The following is a 23,697-nucleotide window of genomic DNA, read 5'->3' on the forward strand; positions in this document are numbered from 1 at the left end:
TATTTTTACAACTTTTATTTCCGTTTTACAGAGTTCTATAGTTTTACATTTTTTAGTTCTGTTTAACTCTTACAGCTGCAAATGCAAATTAAATCAAAGCTGTCTGTAGGATAGCATGCTGTACATGCTGTACTCAGTGCTTGATAGTAAAACAAGATTATCGATGATGTAGAATTTTCAAAAACAAAGTTCAGAAAGGGTTATGGGACATTGAAAATGACATCCGTTTCATTCCATTCCCTTCAGTAGTTTTAGAGATACAAACTTGCATGCAAAATTTAACCAAAGTGTGACACTGATGTGCAGATGAGTACAATAACTCGCCCTATTCTTGGAATAGTTGAGTCTAAAACAGAACATACCATATATCTTTGTAAAGAACCTTAAAAGGTGATGATCTTTTGGTTGGTTTATGGGAAGAAGCTGTGTACACATTACATTTATTTTTAGCTCTGGTCCGAGGCTAGTCATATTTCCTTGAGCAAAATAAGCGGAATTTGTGATTCCACGCGGACAGGCTCGGTCTACAGATTTTTTCATTTTCTACCTCAAGCAGGCTTTTAAAGAAGAAAAATCCCCTTCCCCCCTAAAAAAAGAAGTTAAAAACAACAAGTTTAGGAGGAAATTTGATAAAAAGCCACGTAAGCATACTGCAGCCTTAATCTACTTATAATCCACAGATTGCTTTCAGAATAAGTATCTGGAAACAAGTGATCTCTCAGAAACATTAAAATCAGCAAAATTGCAGATTCGGTTCAAGAATACATCAACGTGACCTCAAAAACTAAATTCCTATACCTGACACATGCCTCTTTAACCTGTAATAAGTATATACATGTATAAATTGCAGACAAAGCATATCTATAAATGCTACATAAATATCACAGGTGTACTGCAGACATAGTCAATGAAAATATGTGACATTAAACTAAATGTACGATTTATAACCTGAACGAGCCCTCCGCCAGACTAAAGGATCGTCCATTGAAAAAAAAAATGGAAACTATGGTCGACCAGACAAATTAATTCTTTTTTCTTTTCAGCAGCTAGATATTTATTAATTCTCCTACAAGTTAGCAGAATTTTCATTTTCCTTATATGGTATTTCAAATGTCAATTAAAGTAAATTTGTAATACAAGACAAACATTTTTATAGTCTATTTAAGACGCTGAGCCTAGCACATAAATCAAACAATGTTCTTATACATAAAACACAAAAACAGATTCTGCGGAGAAGTTAGAGAAAATATAATATTTCAAACAGATAATTGTCTCACAGAAATGGCAGGTAGGGTTTCCGTTTTAAATACGATATGATTCTTCTATTTGTACTGTGAATAATTTAGAGCTTTTATAATGACATATCCGCTTTTGAAGAAATAACATATAATCCATGTATTAGTTAACTACTTTTAAAACTCATTATAGTAAGGGGGTGGGATGGGGGCATTGGTTATGAGGTGTCATGTCTTTGGGTTTAAACTGGACTGGGGTCATAGCCATCATTTTCACTAATTGATATTCTCTGTAATGCAGTAGTGGCCCTATTTCCTTATTGAGGGCAACAATGGTTTGATCAGGCACTTCATCCAGCACTTTAATTCACAGTGATTCATTGAAGCAAGTTGTATGGTAATAATTTTTTTTATTGTCATATAATTTCTTATCCATTAACACCAGTTCCTTTCAACAAAAACAAAAAAATGTCATTTGTTGTCTTTTTTCTTCTTTTTCTTTCCACTTAGACCTTCAAATTGAAAACTCTTTAATGGGTCGGCTTTCCTTTTCTGAAAATAAAAACAAATAACAATTGTAATTAATAAATTTGACAGTAGTTGTGGATGGGTTGGATTTTAATTCAAGCTGAAACTATCAAGGTTAAACAGCAATTATTTCCGTTTTTTTTTTTTTTTTTTTTTTTTTAGGAGTAAAAAAATTTAAAAGTACCCCTTCTTACAAACATATCATCAGATTCAAAATCTTGCCCTTCAACGTACAACACTAAATAAAGGAAATGCTTTAGTGCAATTTGGTAAGTCAAAGAATATATGGATCTTACAATGGCTTCCCGTACAGACCGGAATATCTAGCGCTTGGTTAACTGTTAAACTTGTAACTACCGAGTTTCATCTAAACAGTTACCCGACAGCTAGATATTCTGGTTTGTGACGACAGCCGATGTTTGATTCATTTTCTTGCATATTACATATTAGTCATTATTTGGAAAGAAATTATGAATACTTACATTTTCAATTATAGCATTTTTTTCTTAAAGTATCATATGAATTTACAACTTTATTCATAACGGCAAAATGATGTCATTCTATGAGCACCATTCATTAAAGGCGCACGGGAATGACATCATTTAAAGCATTTGACTTGTCTTACATGGGGGGATGTTAGACAGGAATTTCTAGCACCGCTGTAAACAGTAGATAATCCTGTCTGATATGCAAGATATCACATTGTTAAGAGGTTGTTTTCAAAGCAATGGAGCAATGCTGCACAAACACAAATGTACCTAAAACCACAAACTTTCCATAAACTATGATTACGACTTTAATTTTATTACTTAAAAGTATTGAAAATTGAACTCAAACATTTTTATTATAATAATTAATAATCTTACAATTGTTAATGTACAATAGGCTTGCCTTCACTTTTAAGTTTGCGCCCACTCTTTGCTATTTTTAGAGGTTAATTGGTTTCAATATGAAAACATGCACTGTCATAAGACGGCATAGCTTGCTTGACTAATTTTGAATGCTTCATAGTAAAACAAGAACCTGAATAATGTAGAATTTTCAAAATTCAACAACAGCTGTTGGTAGGACAGTGCGCTCGACTAATTTTCAGTGCTTGATATTAATACAAGAGCCTGGTCAATGTAGAATTTTCAAAATTCAACAAAAGCTGTCAGTAGGACAGTGTGCACGGCTATTCTCAGTGTTTGATGGTAAAATAAGAGCCTGGATAGCCATAATTCTGTCAAGATGCATGTTAGAGCTATAGGCCTTGGATAGTTACTTCCTATTATGCTCTCAAAATAGTGTGTGAAGTTACAACCCATTCCTTTAGGTAGTTTTGGAGATACCAACTCTCATAAAAAACTATTACAGTATTAGGGATCATGGGTTTGAGCCATAATCAGGCCATGACCATGTTTCTTCATATGACACCAGTACTGGTTGGTTCTAGGAAGCAGACTCAAAAGTTATTGATATAAGTTGCAAGAACTTGTTTTGCAATCAAGCTTAAATAACTATGTTTAAACCAACCAACTCTCAGTATTATTTATTTATATTTAGTTATCTGTTATTGAGAATAACTTATTATTTCTATTTCTGTTACAAAGAACAACTGATTATTTCAAATAACAGCTGTAGGGTATTAAAATCAGTAGATAACTGAACAGGTTCCCACTGAATACAAAGCTTTTCCATAATTTTGAATGAACAGTACTGATAATCTACATTCCACCACATCCTTTGATGTAATACATGTACACACTACAGTGATTTTTCACCTTATATAACAGAGACCTATAAAAGACCTCTTCCCTCCTTAAAATCCTGTAGTCTTCCCAAAAAATCTGAACTTACATCAACTTTTTTACTTCCCGAAGTAGTAATTTTAGCGGTATTTTTTCACCAAAATCAAAAGGCTACGGCCTGTTCCAAACTGAAATTTTCTTTATTATTGTGAAGGTTTTCCCAAAAAAAATCTGAACTTACATCAACATTTTAGTTCTACTTCCCAAAGTAGTAAATTTAGGAGTAATTTTCCCCAAGATCAAGAGGTTAAGGTCTCTACCCAAATATTAAGTGAGAGAAAAAAACACATGTAAACTAGTAAATACATGTAAGAATTCAAACAAACACTTCTTAAAGGGACTCACACAGGTTTTTTTTTTGATATCATCAGACTGAAAATATTTTCCAGTAAGGTCTGAACAAATAACCTGTGTGCAAATTTTCTAACCAACCCTCATCCCATTTTCCAGAATTATCATTTTCAATGTGAAAAATGGCTCAAAAAATCTTGCAACTCAACCTGAGCTAAGAATTGCATTAACTATTGTTTTTCAATTTAACTCCAAGTGTATTTGTTTATTATCTTTTGCAGATTTTTTCGTCTTACCGTAAAATTCCTATTAAACGTCCCCGGGGGCTAAACATTTTCCAAAAGGGGGGCTATTATAACAAAATGTTTTTCCTAAATCCAAAAATCATTAAAAATACATTTAGTGTAACATGGGTTGGTAATAACATTAAAATGTGTTAAGACTTTAAAGTTCATGTGATACATTTTTGTGTGTTTACTATGAAATAAAATGGATTCTGAAGGATTTGAATAAGATTACGGATTTATTAAAGAGTTCACCACTCATGAGCAGATTTTTTTCCATATCAAAAAGCATGGGGGGGCTTTTATTAGGGGAGGGGCGTTTATTAGAAATTTTACAGTAAGTGTTTCACTTGATCCATGTAAACCTTTTCAAATTTTACGTTTTAGGCATTTTCTCCCCTGTGGCTCTCCTTTAAAGTTTATTGGCAATTAATGTACACACTTGCAGGTCATTCTGATGCTTACATGATTATTTACATGCATTTCAACCATTTACTTAAATTTAAATCATAATAGGGTATCTATTTGCTTATAGTCCCTGGAGCCAAGTCTGAGACCAACTGGTTAAGGTCATTGATTTCAAACCACTTGTCCCTCACTGCTGTGAGTTTAAATACCACAAAGAACTTTAAATTCTTCCATGTGAGGAATCTATCCCACTAGTAATGGAACATCAGTGATTCAACCAAGGTGCCCCCATGTGTGCCTGAAATAATGCAGAGGGGGTCTACCACTATCAACAAAGGTGAAAAGTCACCATATGACTGATCCATTCGGCAGACTGACTTAAATACTTAAATAAAAACAAGATATATTTGTAAAACATGTATGCCCCCTATGGGCAGCCAATTAGTCATGTGATCAGGTTATTATGCATGACTTCTGACCCAGTGAACAAAAACTTAATAAGGGTTATCTACTGGTCATGACTAGTCACAAGGTAATAATTATTGTGACCCCATAGGTTGTGTGCAGCAATTTAAGTTATTACAAATCTTACCAAAAAAAAATATGCATAAATTTTATGAATCATGTAGGCCTCATTAATGACAGCCAAGATGTTATATTACATAAGACCTTCAAATGTGTATACCAAAAGCATTTTTAGTTTAATATAAAAATATCAACCAAGGCAACTTGAGATGTTGAGTTATTGGTCAGAAACCATCTTAAAGTACAAGGTCAATTTGACACTGACCCCTTGACCCCAAAATCAATAGGGGTCATCTACTGGTCATGACCAATCATCATACCAAGTTTGAAGTTCCTAGGCCTAAGTGTTCTTTAGTTATTGATTGAAAACCGTTTTTACTTACAAGGTCAATTTGACCTTGACCTTTGACCCCAAAATCAATAGGGGTCATCTATTGGTCATGACCAATCATCATATAAAGATTGAAGTTCCTAGACCTAAGCATTCTTTAGTTATTGATCGGAAACCGTTTTTACTTACAAGGTCAATGTGACCTTGACCTTTGATCCCAAAATCAATAGGGGTCATCTACTGGTCATGACCAATCATCATACCAAGTTTGAAGTTCCTAGGCCTAAAGGTCCTTTAGGTACATGTATAGAGTGGAAACCCTTTTTAAATTCAAGGAAATGTGACCTTGACCTTTGACCCCTTGACCCCAAAATCAATAGGGTTCATCTGCTGGTCATGACCAATCATCATACCAAGTTTGAAGTTCCTAGGCCTAAGCATTCTTAAATTATTGATCGGAAACTGTTTTTTCCTACAAGGTCAATGTGACCTTTGACCCCTTGACACCAAAATCAATAGGGGTCATCTACTGGTCATGACCAATCACCATACCAAGTTTGAAGTTCCTAGGCCTAAGCGCTCTATACTTATTGATTGGAAACTGTTTTCACCTACAAAGACAATGTGACCCTTACCTTTGACCCCTTGACCCCAAAATCAATAGTGGTCATCTACTGGTCATGACAAATCACCATACAAAAATGAAGTTCCTAGGCCTAAGCGTTCTTTAGTTATTTTTTTATTGATCGGAAACCGTTTTTACTTACAAGGTCAATTTGACCTTGACCTTGGACCCCTTGACCCCAAAATCAATAGGGATCATGACCAATCACCATACCAAGTTTGAAGTTCCTAGGCCTAAGGGTTCTTTAGTTATCACTTGGAAACCATTTGGTCTACGGACCGACGGACCAACGGACCAACAAATGCAAAGCAATATACCCCTTCTCCTTTGAAGTGGGGGCAAAATAAAATAGTTACTCACACCAGAAGGCTTCTAGTCATCTTATTTCATTTAGAATAGTGCAACAGACACAGGAGAAAACAACTACTTCTTTACTCTTTAAGCCTGCTGGCAGCAACATATTCTACCTTGACTGCCAGCACAGACCAAGTTATTTTGAAATCCCCCCCCCCCCCTCTAAAAAAATGATGAAATGAATGGTTTTGTCTAGATTGAAAGATTGTCAAGTCCAATGAAAACATTTTGCTGGGGAAAGATTTACAAAATGTGCAAGATTTAAACAATAAACAGGACCTGGTTTTTGTAAATCTCATCTAAAAAGTCTTATTCATATATGAGTACAAAGGGTCAAACTAATTATGACCCCTGGATTTATAGTCACACAGTGTTACCAACCAACTTTCTCTTAAAAAAGAACCATCATAAGTTATATTGAACAATTATTAAAGAAAAGATCTTGGGAATTTTCAGAAAATAAATTTGAAATAATCAAAGTCTTATTATTTTCACAACAAAAGTTAAGATTTTATCATCTTTTTCTTTTTTTCACATACAAAAATGCATGATGCACAACATCCTCAGTAACCCGAGCTATTTACCGTATACATGTAGTATATACAGTACCGTGGGTTCTGATGAGGGATGCAATATAATGTAGTATATTCAAGATAAATTATATTGAAAAAAAAAAATTTGGATGAATCTACATTAATCATAATTACAATCGGAAAGTCATAGTTTATACACAATAATTATTATTATTCTCACAAAAAAAACAAGAGCACCGCTAGGCGGAGCATTATATGCCCGAAAGTATTTTTTTTTTTAGTAAGGATGACCTTAACCGTTGACCTTTTGACCCCAAAATCAATAGGGGTCTTCTACCCAATATGGACAATCATCCTATGAAGTTTGAACATTGTGGGCCAAATGGAACTTAACATATGCTCCAGCAACTGTTTCAGTATCAAGGTAATAGTGACCTTCACCTTTGACCTTTTGACCCCAAAATCAACAGGGGTCTTCTACCCAATATGGACAATCATCCTATGAAGTTTGAACATTGTGGGTCAAATGGAACTTAAGTTATGCATGGAAACATATTTTTCAGTAACAATGTAATAGTGACCTTCACCTTTGACCTTGTGACCCCAAAATCAATAGGGGTCTTCTACCCAATATGGACAATCATCCTATGAAGTTTGAACATTGTGGGTCGAATGGAACTTAAGTTATGCTCTGGAAACTGTTTTCACTTATAAGGTAATAGTGACCTTGACCTTTGACCTTTTGACCCCAAAATCAATAAGGGTCTTCTACCCAATATGGACAATCATCCTATGTAGTTTGAACATTGTGGGCCAATTGGAAATTAATTTATGCTCCGGAAACTGTTTTCAGTATCAAGGTCATAGTGACCTTGACCTTTGACCTTGTGACCCCAAAATCAATAGGGGTCTTCTTCCCAATATGGACAATCATCCTATGAAGTTTTGAACATTGTGGGTCGAATGGAACTTAAGTTATGCTCTGGAAACTGTTTTCAGTTATAAGGTAATAGTGACCTTGACCTTTGACCTTTTGACCCCAAAATCAATAGGGATCTTCTACCCAATATGGACAATCATCCTATGAAGTTTGAACATTGTGGACCAATTGGAACTTAAGTTATGCTCCGGAAACTGTTTTCAGTATCAAGGTCATAGTGACCTTGACCTTTGACCTTGTGACCCCAAAATCAATAGGGGTCTTCTTCGCAATATGGACAATCATCCTATGAAGTTTGAACATTGTGGGTCGAATGGAACTTAAGTTATGCTCCGGAAACCGTTTTCAGTTTTAAGGTAATAGTGACCTTGACCTTTGACCTTTTGACCCCAAAATCAATAGGGGTCTTCTACCCAATATGGACAATCATCCTATGAAGTTTTAACATTGTGGGCCAAATGGAACTTAAGTTATGCTCCGGAAACCAAATTGCTAACGGACGGACGTACGGACGGACGGACGGACGTACCAAAATTTGATGTTTATGAGGCAAATGAGCTCATAAACACCACCTGGACCAACGTCCATAAGCAAAATAAGCTCATAAAAACAAAAAATAGCTCTTAATTTTCAATTTTATGAGTTTATGTTCTTTATTTAACTACGGAATGAAGCTCATAATAATCAAATGTTGGCTCGGACGGACGGACGGACAGACGGACGCCAGGGGGTATAACATAATATGCCCTTTCGGGCATATAAAAAAAAGATAATGAAAAATTGCAGCAGATGTGTGTATGGTTGATAAAGATAATAAAATTAAGGATTGGTTTACCTAGAACTGGAGAACACAGTCGTGTGTTAATAACATCTGCAACAGGTGTCATACAGGTAAGCAGGAAACATAAAAAAGTGTTTAGTTATAACATTGTGTCAGTGTGCCTGTCAGCCGACAATATTGACAATATGTCGTTAATGTTAAACAATCACTGATTATTGCAACGGACAAAAAAAAGCCTGCCTCACATAACTTCAAATAAAATCTATATTATTTAAAATATTGAAATTAACAATCTTTTTTCAGCTTTTGAAAACATTTCTTTTCATTTCAACCTGTTTATCATCCCGCGCAGTCTGATCAACATCCATGCTGTTCCCTTGCAAACCCTATAACAAGTAGAGAAACTGATAGTGAACAGTATGGATCCTGATCAGACTGCGCGGATGAGCAGGCTGGTCTTGATCCATGCTGGTCGCAAACGCATTACGTTGGTTTTGTCGTGACGTGACTCATTTATTATTTACTACACAGCCAGCTTAGAGATGATTGATGGTTCTACTCAGATGACAACTGTTAAGAAAAAAATGCACCAAAGGCACCAGAGGTCTTTCACCAGCAGTTGAGCTAGTGACCCGAGATGACCTTAAAGGGACTCCACTGAGGCTTTTTGATATCAAGGGACAGAAATTATTTTTTTCAAGACATGTGTACCATTTGATGTAAGTCTGGACTAATAAACAATGTGCAAAATTTCAGATCACTCCCTCACTATGTTTTTCCAGATTAATCATTTTTATTGAGCAAAATGATGCCAAAATGCAACGCTTTTTACTAAAATTAAGCTAAGAATCTTAAAAAATCGATTTTCTATTAAATTCTGAGTACATGTGTATATTGTTTATCATCTTTCACAGACTTCTCCATTTTAAGCGGTTTACTTACCATAATATTTGTAAGAATTTCAAATTTTATGTATTTGAACTCTTTTACCTCAGTGGAGTTCCTTTAATAGTGTCAATTAAGGCTCCCACGTTTACAATTTTTTGTAAACGTTTACACGATTGCTAAGAACCGAAACGATACCGTTTAAACGGTGGTACTTCTTTGTACTATACTACACCATGTATTCAAGTCTCCAAATGATGACTTACTTTTTATTTACAAATAATTTAATGTTCAGGGCTCATCACGATAGAGTCCACATTGTATCCTCATTTCGCTCTTTTGAAAGATCAAAGGAGAATCAACTTTACCAATGTATTATGTCACGATTAGTGCACGGCAATGCTGTGTGGAGGGTTATTAATACCTATTTTCCGTATTTTACTTTGGAATATACGAATTACAATTGATAGAATTCATGATTTCAGGCAATGATTAAGATATTTTGTAAGACAATAGGGTCATTTCAATTAAACAGTAAAAATTAGCGTAAACGTTTTCTACTGAAAATCGAAACGAATCCTTTTAACGCGTAACCGTGGGGGCCTTAGTGTCAATGACACTTAAAACACAACAATTTTTTCCCAAATCAACAAACTGTTTTTTAACATTTTTTATATTTCTGATTTATTACACTTATTTCTATTTTTATCACAAATATCACCACTTTTTCTTTAACCTTTGCACAATAATTATCTTATCAATCTTTCAATCTGGACAAAACCATTCATTATTTTTAAGGAAATTTCAAAGTATTTACTGACTGAATATCAAACAGTGGTGACCATTATCAGATGGCATGAATGTGCCAACTCTCAGATCTTGGTCTACACTGGTCACACTGTTGTAAGTCCTTCTTTATTTCATACAAAATACTGCAGTTTTGCGTTCAACCCTGGATGTGCACATTCAGTTGCTACCATCAGGCTGAAGAGTTAAAATCTCATTTACTAGCATTTTTTTTATCTCACCTTGTACTTTAACTGTGCCTTTGATGGCCCTGTCTGTTTTGTATTTCTCTGTCTTGTCTTTTTACCTTTGCCACTCAATTTCTGTAATGTTGGTGGTACTGCAAAAAAAAAAAAAAAGAAATTGCAAAGCAAACTTGAACTAAACAATTGATTACACAGCATAAAATAAAAGTAGAAACAACCTCTGCCAGTCTATGGCAAGACAGCAAGAAAAGGGAAAATCTCTATGCCCCTCCCCCATCCCCTTAATCAGTCCAGGGAGCATAATAAAGTAACTGTATCTTAGCTCTGTTAGTGAAGCATTGGATTGTGAATCAGGCAACGGGGATAAGATTTCTGCCATTTTGATGCATGTGATATTATATTTTCCCATCTTCATAGGTAAAAGCCATACCTTTAAACTTTGTCAAAGCCACATCATGGAGCAGTTTGGTGATACAGTATTATGACTATGCTTATTTTTAACCTCAAGCTGCACGTAGACTACATGACAAATACACTAAGGTCAATCACTATCTGTGACCTTGACCTTTGAGGTAGGAACTGGGTGCTGCATGTCTGCTAATGGTGATCATGCCTCTAAATTTATTTTGAAATCCAGTCATGCATGTTAAGTTATGGACCAGACAGAAGAATATATTATTTTGTGCGCCCACACCTTCTTACGCACAAACATATGCATGCATGTATGCACATATGCATACATAATTACACATACTGGGTAAACTCTATAAGCAACCTCAACCATTGCATGGCAAGTGCATGAAAAATATCTTATATTTCTACAACAGCATCAAGCAGTGAAACAGAATTGTTTCAACATTGCATTTTACAAACTACTATTTCAATTTAGCCACTGTCGCAACAAAGAATTTCTTCCTCATCTTCTAGAAATGAGCATTTCAGCTCATAAAAGTAGATGTTTTGTGGCTCTGTACAAAAAATACATATACCGACTATCTAAGATATGAGTCACTTTCTAATTAAGAAATACGAGACTTTAACAGAGGCAATCCTTGTGATAATCATATATACATATATAGGTTTTAATAAAACTATATTTTAGACAAGTCTTAAGGATTGGTAACTGAACGGCAGACAAACTGATAAAAACATTCAATGCAATATTAGCATAAAAATGACAAAAGTGTATGCATGTTAATACATCAAAATTATCACATACTGGTTCCTAGCATCACTTAACTATTTACTCTTCCCCTGACAAGCATGTTACAAAGGAGATTCTTACATTTGAAATTTCTCAAACTAAATTATAGCAACACTATCATATGCCTATATATGTACATCAACATACATGCATTATTGGATTCACCATTATACAGTCAACCTTGTAAAGAAAGGCCATCCAAATATGACCTTTATAGACAAGTGGTCTTTATTTTAGAGGTTACTCTGTTCTGTTTTACAATCGAAAGATTGTTATTTACCGGGTGGTCCTTATTTAAAGGTGGTCTGAAACACAGGTTTGACTGCATATTAAGTTTTAATATAAGAATATAAGAAATTCACTTAAAAGCAACGAAAAAATAAAGTAATCAGTGAAAATAAAAGACACAGTATTATCAAGTCAAAAACAGCACTGGAAAATCCAACAATGCCCTTTCCCTAAGCATCGACCTAAACTAAAATGTAGTAAATATTCAATCTTAATAACTACAGTCATTACAATTAATTTACATGAAGGACAGAGAAAATATATTTCTCAACTTTTGGTAAGTACGAAATATTTTAGTGCTTATATTTTCTGATTTGATTACCATTAAAGAAATTATATTTAATGTCAATATAATGTTTAAGGAATTTGATTGAAGGACAAATTTAATATTTTTTACTGAGTTTGCATTAGTTATGTATCTGTGACGGAAAAGACACCCTATATCCAACATGTTTGGACATACAACTTGTTTTCCAAATTTTCACAACCTCTTTGTTTGCAAGTTAAGACTTAGTAGTGTGTATTTTATCCATTGCTAAAGACAACTGCTTGGCAACACCTTTTTCATGCTCCCTATGAGGTATTGACAGTCCTATAGCCCAGATAGTGGCTCATTCTTGCATCAACATGGCCTTAAGTGGATGCTCTTAGGTTGCACCTGATTAGCTGATATTCATATCTACAGCTCATTCCACATTGTGCACGGTTGGGATTTAGTATTGGTGTTCAAGGAACCCAATGCCCTCCCTCTGCAGGTAGTCCTGGACCAACCAGGCATGGTGGGGACGTGCAATATTGTCCATTAAAATAAACTGATTGCTCACATCCCCTGCAAACAGTCTAACCTGGGTGTGATGTACCTCTGACCAGTCAATGCACCTTTTACTAGCACAACTAGGTCAGCTAGTCTCAGCTGATGCCTCCCCTCACCATACCTCACCCAAACCTGTAGCAGATCCAATTACCTGGGTAGCTGAGTTAGATAGTGGGCATACTTATAAACCCCTTCAGACATAAACAATGGTATGGAACTTAATACTGCGCAATAAAGGATGACATCAACCATGTACTTTTGCCTATCACAATTTAATATAACATCAAACATGTACTTTTGCCTATCACAATTTAATATAACATCAAACTTGTACTTTTGCCTATCACAATTTAATATAACATCAAACATGTACTTTTGCCTATCACAATTTAATGTAACATCAAACTTGTACTTTTGCCTATCACAATTTAATGTAACATCAAACATGTACTTTTGCCTATCACAATTTAATGTAACATCAAACTTGTACTTTTGCCTATCACAATTTAATATAACATCAAACTTATACTTTTGCCTATCACAATTTAATATAACATCAAACATGTACTTTTGCCTATCACAATTTAATATAACATCAAACATGTACTTTTGCCTATCACAATTTAATATAACATCAAACATGTACTTTTGCCTATCACAATTTAATGTAACATCAAACTTGTACTTTTGCCTATCACAATTTAATATACAACATCTGTCTCTTGATTGTCTTTCATTCATGAAAACTATTTTGCCTATTCTTGTAACAATTGAATCTTATATGCATCATATAGATAATTCATACAAATGCAGTTGTCATTCATGAAAACATTCTCAAAATACATATCACACAATGTTGCTTGTTGTTTCAATGAAATCTAACCATCACATACTCTCTATATACTCTTTATATCACACCTTTAATTAACAATTTCCTGTCAGATTGTTATTTTGCAACCATTGTTTTTTGGCACTTCCTGGTTCTAACTCTGAACTTTCTGGAACCGAAAGTGTTCAGCCCTTGCCACAAGTATAAAGAGAGCCAGGTCAGCCTACAAAACTGTTTAGTCTGACCAGGCTCTATACTGTCCATTCTTGCATATCAGATAAATTACCATATACACCAGTGCTAGAAAAATCTTTCTTACAACCTCCATGTTAGACAATTCACATGCTTAAAATGATGTCATTGCCGCGTGCCTTTTATGAATGAATTCTGTTCTTAGGATGACGTCACTTTACCGTTATGAATGAAGTTGTAAGTTCATATGCTAATATCAGTAAAAAGTGCATAATGAGTTTTCGTTTTCTGTTCTGAAAATAATTGATATGTTATATGCAAGAAAAAAATCAAACACTGGCTGTCGGTACAAACAGGAATATCTAGCTCTCGGGTAACTGTTTGGGAACACTTGGCACAGCCTCGAGCTACATATTCCGGTCTGTACCAGCAGCTAGTGTAAGATTCTTTTAAAATTGTTTTTTTTCTGCAGACATATTTCTTTACAGTAAGTTATAATAGTGTTGTATTACATGGAAGAATAGCAACATTAACTTAATACAATAGCCAATTCCAATAGTATATTGATCGTTATTGTCTGTAAAAGGAAACTTACTTAAATATTCTGGTACATGTTTCATGTGTTGATGTGATTTGACTGTATGGAGATTCTTATCATGTCTCAGTAGCTGAAGGTCACGAGGATTGTCTTCAAAATGTGACTGAAAAATAGCAAAGTACTAGTAAGTATTGTATGACCTCAAAATGAGATAACAAATTAAGTAATGAATGCCCTGAAATTGAAACTGAGAAAATATAAACAAAACAAAAAAAAACAGCAAAAAAAAAACACCAACAAACAACCAAATTAAGTATTATACACACTCAAAATGTGACTGAAAAGTAACAAATTAAATATTGTAAACACTCAAAATGAGTCTGAAAAATAACAAATTAAGTATTGTATATGCTCAAATGAGATTTTTTTACCATGTTTAGACCACTTTGTGGTAATATTCAAGTGCTGCTTGCATTGTACAAATTACCTTCTTTGTTCACTTGACAATATTTTACTTTTAAAAACATTGTTAAAATTTTCATGAAAATTAGCATCAATCTGGAGCATACTACTCTAATCTGTATCAAAAGTCTTGCTACTACATACAAAGATGATAAGTACAGTACTAAAGCCTCAATGTTTCTCTAAAGGCTCATATGATTTTTTTTTTTTTCTCAGAAGCTTTTATTTTGGGTGCCATGTTATAATTTTCCAAAAAAAAAAAAAAAAAAAAAAAAAAAAAAATTACTCATTGCCAATTTTCTGAGATACTTTTTGCTTCAGTTGCTTTTTTTTGCAATAGATAGTAAAAGTTGTTTAGTACTTTGTATGGAAGTCAAAATTCTGCTTTATTAAACATTTTGCTACTTTTATCGTAACAAATAATTTCGCATTAAAAGCTACTTTCTTCAGGTAATAAGGATCTTACATGTCTAAAACAATTATTTAATGTCATAAAATTCAGGTTTGCCATAGCACGGGACTCTGTATTTTTTGGCGTACTTAACATTTTCTGTATGTCTGCATTGAACTTAATTGATGTTTTAATATAATGAATATTTTGTGTGAAGCAGAACGTTACATTTTTTATTGAATGAGGTCAAAGATTTTGAACTTCACTGTATATATGACAGACCGCACATGACAAAATACTAAGAGTACGCCGGTAATAGAGTTGTGTGAACAATACATAGAGTAAATAAAAAGAAGAAAAATGTTAATGGTATCTGAGGAATAAAATAGAATAATGAAACACAGTGTCTTGGATTCAAATATTTATACCTTTAATTTCTGTGAGTTTAACATTTCTTGTTTTATTTCCTTTAGTCTGGCCTCTCTCACAGCAACCCTAGTTACAGCTTGCATGGCATCCTATAAACAGATAAATAGAGGATATTACTTTCAAAATATTTATTTCCTAAATATAATTCATGAATAAATCAGTAGATAACAATATTATTTTCTGAGGCTATTTTAGTGTAATATTTGTCCCTTGACTATTTTTTTGGCTATTAACATGTACAGCATATAATTATTATGTTACATACACATGAACATATTTTAATTTATTCTCCAATCATTTTTTTTACATTACTGCAACCAGAAAAAATATAACTTGTACCCTATAAGTTAATAATATATGCATTTATCATAGAACTAAGCAATGAATCACGCTCTGTTCCTTTCTATATATGATAGTCAGTTTTCTTTCCAGTTCACAAAAAAAATAAAAAAAAATAAAAATAAAAAAATAAAAAAATTAACCATGTGCCAATGCCCTTTCTCTAAAAAACATGCCACTGATTAACCCACATGAAAGCATGTTTGTGGATGTCCTACCTTTGCCCTGTATTTGAAGCCTTCTATTTCTTCCATTTTAAACTGGTATGGTTTAAACACTGTGCCTTCATGTTCTATGTAAAGGGAGGTAATCAATGTTAATACTGCATAGAACAGTGCATGTCATTGACAAATGTACCATTTATTCTAAACTAATTCATTCCTTCATTTTTATTCTCTACTATAGTATATTAATATAGCAACTATTTTAAGTAATACAAATTTACAAAAGAAATACTTTTTCTAAAATAAAGAGAAATCAATTTTTTCACTTTCTGATATTTATAGCTTCCTACACAATCAAACTAAAATAGCAGAAAGAAATGAGTGTAAAACAGCCATTCTTACTGAATAACATTTAAAGAATTAAGATGAAAATAGTTGTTCAAGTACATAAAAAGTTAATATGAAGAATTATAGTTTGTAAGTATCCACTTTTGAGTAATACAAATTTACAAAAGAAATACGGTAGTTTTTCTTAAATTAAGAGAAATTAATTTTTTTCAGTTTTTTGTACACTCACATATTGCCTATTCAACAATAGTCTGTACAAATATGATTATCTCACAATTTATTTTAGTGTGATTGTGTAGGAATCTATAAGCTTATACACACACTATCAAATCTGTTCCTGGAATCAACCAGTATTGAGCAGTAAGCAATGTGCGTAAAGTTTCTTGCTCAAGGAAACAAAGACAGCGCTTGAACCCATGCGGCTAGCAGTTATTAGATTACTAGTCTGACGCTTTAACCACTCGGCTATTGCCCTACTTTATATCTAAGTACATGTATGAGGTTTAGTGTTTATTCAGTCAGCATCAATGAACTGCATAGCTGTATTGACAGATTTAATGGTATAAATGCTAATCTTAACAAGGAGCACTTGAGGTCGTCAATCACATGTTAAATTGGGAAGTTGACACACATTTGGACTTTACAATATTGGGTGTGATGTGACTTTTAAACGCCATAATTTTTTTATATATACATGTGTGTATAAATAACAAAAGGTGTACCAGCAGTTCCAGATAACTCTTTCTCTACAGTCTCTAATAATGGCATCTCTTTTACTGATACAAATGACAGTGCAGTCCCTTTATTATCTCCCCTTGCTGTTCTGTAAAAATTCAAATAAAACACATCAATATAACATCTACATAATCCTCTGTTTTCTTGTTTTAGGAACTGAAATACTCTTCATTTAGAAGGACAATATCGCTGATGGTAATGGATGCTCCTAAACCTCAACATTTGTCAATGTATTCCATGTACATTAGTCATCAAAGGCTGTTAGAGCAAAAGTGTAAAAAAAAACTTTTGAGGGTCATGGAAATTCTCCCAAATCTAAGTCCAAGCATACTACTTTTGTTTCCTTTTGATTTCTTCACAATATTTAACTTAAAATACATTTTTAAATTTTTCATGAAAATTTGCATGAATCTGGAGGCATGCTGCTTTAATCCCTTACTCCAATGGGCAACACTACCAAATATGAATGACATAAGCCAATAAAGAAATGCTGCATGAGCAAATTTGTAAAAAACTTTTCATAAACTTCAAATGGACTGTTCCAAGTTCAAAGCTGGGCATATCCATTATAAAAAATTTAACAGCATGTTAAGGGAAAAATGAACATTACACTTTTATAAACTGTGTTTGCTTCATATAATTAAATAATGGCATAACATTGCCTGTATCTACCTTCCTACTCTATGAATATATGCCCCGACTGTCATAGGGAAATCAAAGTTAATCACATTTGAAACATTCTGAAAATCCAGCCCTCGAGAAACCCCAAATTCTTTATCCTTCCTCCTTTGTCTGAAAATTAAAAAAACAAATATGTACCACATATTTAAGATTCCATTAACAGTTAAATGTAATTCGTAATTTCGTTCAATTATCTATGAGTATAATTTACATATATCATATCTTATAATTCAAAGTAGTAATATATGGTTAAAGGCCCAGAAATACATATATTTTTATTTCTCAAAAGTTTTTTTATTTCTGATGATTTTATAATTGTTTCTTTTAAGATATTCATTGGCCAATTTTGGAACATCTTTCACCTTATGGCACTAAGTACAATCAGAGTGATTTAGTAAAATATGTATTTTTTATGGAAGTCAAAACACTACAATGTTCTTTGTTTACATTTTGCTACTTTTATGACAAATTATTTTATATTCAGCTCTACTTTTTTTAGGTGATAAATGTCTAACACGCTCTTATATAAAATTGATTTTTTTTCGTTTCAAAGAAGGAAGTATTTATTTGTTTTTGAGGCACAATGTGCTTTTTTTTTTTTTGGTTGGCTTTTTCATCACACCAACACAGTATAGGTCATATGGCGACTTTCCAGTTTCACTGGGGGAGAAACACCTCAGGTGACCATCTGTACATTATTTCAGACACAAACGAGCACCTGAGTAGAATCATCAACGTTCCGTAAGCTAGCTGGATACATGTACCTTCCTCACATGTATAATCCAACGACACTTGTGCCCTCAAGCTTACAAAGATGAGAGACAAGTGGCAATGACTTTAACAGGGTTCCCACAAAGAAGAGCAATCAAAATTCCATGACTTTTCCCTTACCAAAACCATTTTTCCCTGACCAATAACAGCGTCAAGTTTGCACAATCTTAAAGCATTAAATGTATTTTTTATACATGTATTTCGACCTCCTCTTCCCCAAACAGCCAACCTATTTTCTCCAATTCTTTATTTTAAATTATTCAGGATAAAAAAAAAATGAATATTAGAGAGCAATTGTCATAAGCAACTTGTCTTATTTACTTTCAACAAGTATGAGTACATTTATCCAAAATTTAAAGTATTTGATAATACAAAGATGTTTCATTCCCTTAAAAATACAAAGCAGAGTTATCAATGGAGTATTGACTAAAAAATTAAAATATACGATAGTAATCAATGCAAAACTGGTGTTGGACAAGAAACAATAAGACAGGTAATGAAGTGGCTACATAAAAAGCAGAATGCATAATCAAAAATAACAATAAAGATACCCAAAATAGTGGAAGAAACTGCCTTAGCTTTTACTGATTTTGCTTCTTACTGTTTGACAAAAAAAAAATTCTGCAAAATTCTCTGACTTTTGCTTATTTTTCAAATTTCCCTGACCAATTTCAAAATTCCCTGACTTTTCCCTGACCTTGAAAACAAATCATTTTTCCCTGACTTTTCCCTGACCGTGGGAACCCTGTTTAACAACTCGCCCACAGACTCTTCTTAATGTGATTTTAATGTAATATATAATTTAGCATACTTCATGAAAAGGATGCAAATGCATCTAAAAGTAACTCTCCTGTATGGGTTAGAACTCATAACAACCATCAAAGAAGCAAATAAGCACATTGCAATAGACTACAACCAAAGACTGGATTTCCCCGACACAGCTGTCAGAGGTTGTATTTTTAACAGAGCTGTCAGTAGGACAGTATGCTCAACTATTCTCAGTGCTTGATAATAAAACAAGAGCCTAGATAATGAAGAATTTTCTTAGTTAAAAAAAATGGCCATAATTCAAACTCCATGTAAGAGTAATGGACCTTGGACAGTGACCTCCTATTATGCTCCCAAATACATATATATGTGTGATGTTTCAACATATTCCCTCCAGTACTTTTGGAGATCTTAACTTGGGACTATAATTTAACCAAAGTGTGACACAGACAACGGGGCGAGTACAACAGCTCTCCCTATTCTTTGAAAAGTCAAGCTAAAAATCAAGGTTTGTATGTGAATATGCACTAAAACATAAACAACATAACAATATTTATTTGCTTTTGTCATTTGATTACACCCTTTGATATCTTTTCAATTCCCAAACAAAGGAATGTCTTTTATAGAATTTTTTGAATTTCAGCCAGAGATTGCCAGTGACCATAAACAGTAGCTCTAGTTGCATGCTTAAACTCTGTTGCCATTTTATCTTTTATAACCTATTTATCAATTACATAGCTGGATTGTAATCAACTATTTAAGACCACTGCTTAGGTTGAATGAGATAAACTCAAGTTCCGCTTGTTTTTGCTAAAAACATACCTGAAATGGTCAAAATTTAACTAAAAAACAATGGATCATTTACTGTTTTCAAGTTATCATATTCTAACAACATCATATTCTAACAAACATTCCATCCCTGTTATTCTATTGTTCTTAAAAAGCTCACTTATATTTTGTAAAAACATGGATTCAATTCTCTAAAATTGTCACGCATTTAAACAAATTTGATCTCCATATAATTTATACACCTTCACATGACTGCAATTTGTCTGGAAATCAATTTTCTGGTTTAATTGATAAATTCGATATTTTCTGGAAATTTTACGACATTTTTCCATTACTGTGATAAAAACAATAGGGACAAACCTTGCTTAAATATCTTAATTTGTGTGTGTGTGTTATGGCTATTAAAACTACCACCCCCTTCCAATCAAAATGAATAATGACTTGTTTTTTATTTGGTCGGGCTTTACATAGCACCAGCACAATATAGGTCATATGGCGCCTTCCAGTGATACTTGTGGAGAAAGACCTCAGGTGCTTATCTGTGCATTATTTCAGGCACCCAAGTGGAACCACCGACATTCCGTAAGCTAGTTGGATAATTTCTTCACAATCATGAAAGAATCCAAAATCCTTGTCGGGATTCTAACCCACAGCAGTGAAGGGATAGTGGTCTAAAGTGAACAACTTTATCCAATCGTCCACAAACACCCTAAAAGGAATTATGTAATCCACATATTGGTTTCAAATGAATATTTTTTCAAAGACCTATCTTTTTATTTTGCTTTCAATGTATATTTAGATGATTTTTTAGCTACATATCATGTAAAACTAATTGATTCTTTGCTATATACATCTGATTCTTTGGCTCATCTGAACTGATTTCTTGCTTTATTCATTTAATGGCTTATGCTACAACTACTTCAATATTATCAACATTTTGCTTATCCAAGATTTAAATGATTCTTTTAACTAGCTACTTTTAACACATCACTGCTACATACAGTTGATTCTTTACATAATCTCATTGAATAATTGGTTTTGTAATATCTTCTTGTAATTGAATATTAGCTTATTTTGCTGTATGCAATTGATTCTTTGCTGTTTCTAATTCATTTCTAAAACTTAAGCATTCTTTGCTCGTTTATTTGATTCCTTGTTATATTTAAGTGAATTTTGCTATATTTAGCTAATTCTTTTCTATATTTAATGAGTGTATTTCAGTTTATTTATACTCGCCACTGGTTGCCCATATGGGTGAGTATTTGTCATTTTAGATTTTGGAGGATAATGCAAGATACAGATACAAAGAGATGCCCTAATTCCAGAAGCTTCTCCTGGCTCTTTAGCATACCAAGTGTTTAAGATACAAGGGACCTCGATTTAAGATCTCATCCGAAACACTATTTTAGTAATTTTAATTGGCCAGCCAGGGAATCCTCAAATGAGCTATATGGGCTAGCATGCTATTATTTAATTGATTCCTTGCTAATGCCAACTGATTCATTTTGATATTTAATTTATTCTTTGCTACACATCATTGCCTTTTGCTTTTTCTTTGCTATATCTAATTCTTTGCAGAAATTTACGCATTCTTTGCTATAACTTATTCATTCTTTGTAATATCTTTATGATGTTACTTAGATGACATTTATTCTGTTATTTACTAAATTTGCAAAATAAATCAATTTTACCTTTTCAATTTCATTTTAATTTCTCCATTACTTTTAATAAGCTCATTTTTTGAAAATAATTAACACAAGTTTTGTTTTGCAATTATTCCGACTATTAAAAAAGGCGTGTACTAATACTTGTAAGCAAGCTAATTCTGAGTGCCATGCCGAGCTCAATTAGAAAACTAATATGTTCCTACCTCTCTACATGTATCTTACTCTATAGTAATGCTAGCCATGTTTTTTTTAACAATTTGTTATTATGAAATATAAAACCTAAACACCCATGACCTTATTATTCTCCAGAAAATTCTTCGAGCATTTAAATATCTTCACAAAAAGGGCCATAAAAAACTCGGCACGACACAATTAAATATGCAGTAAAATATGATACGATATGGATATAATATGGTATCATATGATAAGCATGTATGTTGTCAACACAACAAGGTCTTTTCAAGGACATAATGCAGACAAAAACAATTTAAATCATAAGAATTATGTCACTGTATTTCATTCATAGTATGTATGCAAAATTACTATCCTTTTTTTTTTGGTGAAAGCGGATGTGATCAAATTACAGTATTACGTATTGCATACTGGGTCTGCAATTTTGATGTAATTTTGCTGATTTTTTAAAGCTTCCAAGGAATCACTTTCTTCCCAGATATTTAGAGATATATGGAAATCATATCTGACTAAATATCATTTTGATACTGACCTAAATATCCCATAAAAGGTCAAAAGCTGTCTGTCTCAATAAAGACTTTTGTTCTTTGATATTTTTCTAAATGTTAGCGATGATAATGGTGGGCATAAACCAGAGCAAGGTCAATCAACATATCAGTGCAGTAAGAATTTACTTTGAACAGTTGACTGGTTGGTTTGAAAATCCCCAAACTAAGTGAAATATGTATACTTAAAACGATCTGATGCCAAACAGTTTGTTTGTTTTGTTTCGGTTTTATGTCACACCGTCTTAGTATAGGTCATATGGTGATAATCCAGCTTTACTGGTGGAGGAAGACCTCAGGTGCCCTTCTGTGCATTATTTCAGGCATGAAAGGGCACCAGAGTAGAACCAACAACGTTCCGTAAGCTAGCTGGACAGCTTCCTCACATGAAACAATCCAAAGTCCTCAAAATCTATAAATGAGCAAATAATGACCAAAATAACAATAGATTAATAGTTTATACTTTTTCTGTTTGCTTGGATCTACTGGTTTGTCCTGTGGATTGACCAACAAGTTCTCGTCACTTGCTATAATGTAATCATACAGGCCATCGTTAAACTGTCCCACAATATGACATCTGTAATTTGTAATACACAAATTAGTGATAAATAAGTAATATATTAATAATAAATTAGTAAACAACTATTAAAACAGACACAAGGTTTTCATGCTACATTTATTTCATGTATTTATATCATGTACATGTCAGATGTTCATGAATTAAAGAAGAAATTAACTTTCCACTTACAAGAAAAACATTTTTTGATATGAAATTTTCTTGTTTAATTATTATTGGAAAAAATGGCTGTTTCCTTGTATCCAGGAAGTAAATGGCCTTGTTTTTAGCAATCAATAGTAAACAGCTTGTACATTTTTTTTTTTAAAAACACATTGACAAATACCACCTACTCATCATCAAATGACAAAAAAAATAATGTTCAAGACTTGCTATTGTAGAAACATGATAGATCTGACTATTCAAAACACATGTAACAATATATTGAACAAATATTTGTTGCTTTCCTATTTGTTTTTACATGAATTTCTCA

General features: G+C 33.1%; 1 protein-coding gene across 1 annotated transcript in view; it reads right to left on the reverse strand.

Annotated features, from left to right (window-relative positions):
* The window catches only part of LOC132744732 (probable ATP-dependent RNA helicase DDX56), a 49,757-nt gene continuing 26,060 nt past the window's right edge, over positions 1–23,697 (reverse strand). The window contains exons 10-17 of the mRNA XM_060733510.1: positions 23,112–23,225; positions 17,908–18,027; positions 17,223–17,323; positions 16,207–16,280; positions 15,649–15,738; positions 14,425–14,530; positions 10,539–10,636; positions 1–1,787 (exon numbers count right to left, since the gene is read on the reverse strand). Coding sequence (XP_060589493.1) covers positions 1,707–1,787; positions 10,539–10,636; positions 14,425–14,530; positions 15,649–15,738; positions 16,207–16,280; positions 17,223–17,323; positions 17,908–18,027; positions 23,112–23,225 — 784 coding nt within the window. The 3' untranslated portion in view covers positions 1–1,706. The remainder of the gene's footprint in view (positions 1,788–10,538; positions 10,637–14,424; positions 14,531–15,648; positions 15,739–16,206; positions 16,281–17,222; positions 17,324–17,907; positions 18,028–23,111; positions 23,226–23,697) is intronic.

Source organism: Ruditapes philippinarum, unplaced genomic scaffold (genome assembly GCF_026571515.1).
Source record: "Ruditapes philippinarum isolate M1 unplaced genomic scaffold, ASM2657151v2 ctg1935_1_1_1_1, whole genome shotgun sequence".
Lineage (NCBI taxonomy): Eukaryota > Metazoa > Mollusca > Bivalvia > Venerida > Veneridae > Ruditapes > Ruditapes philippinarum.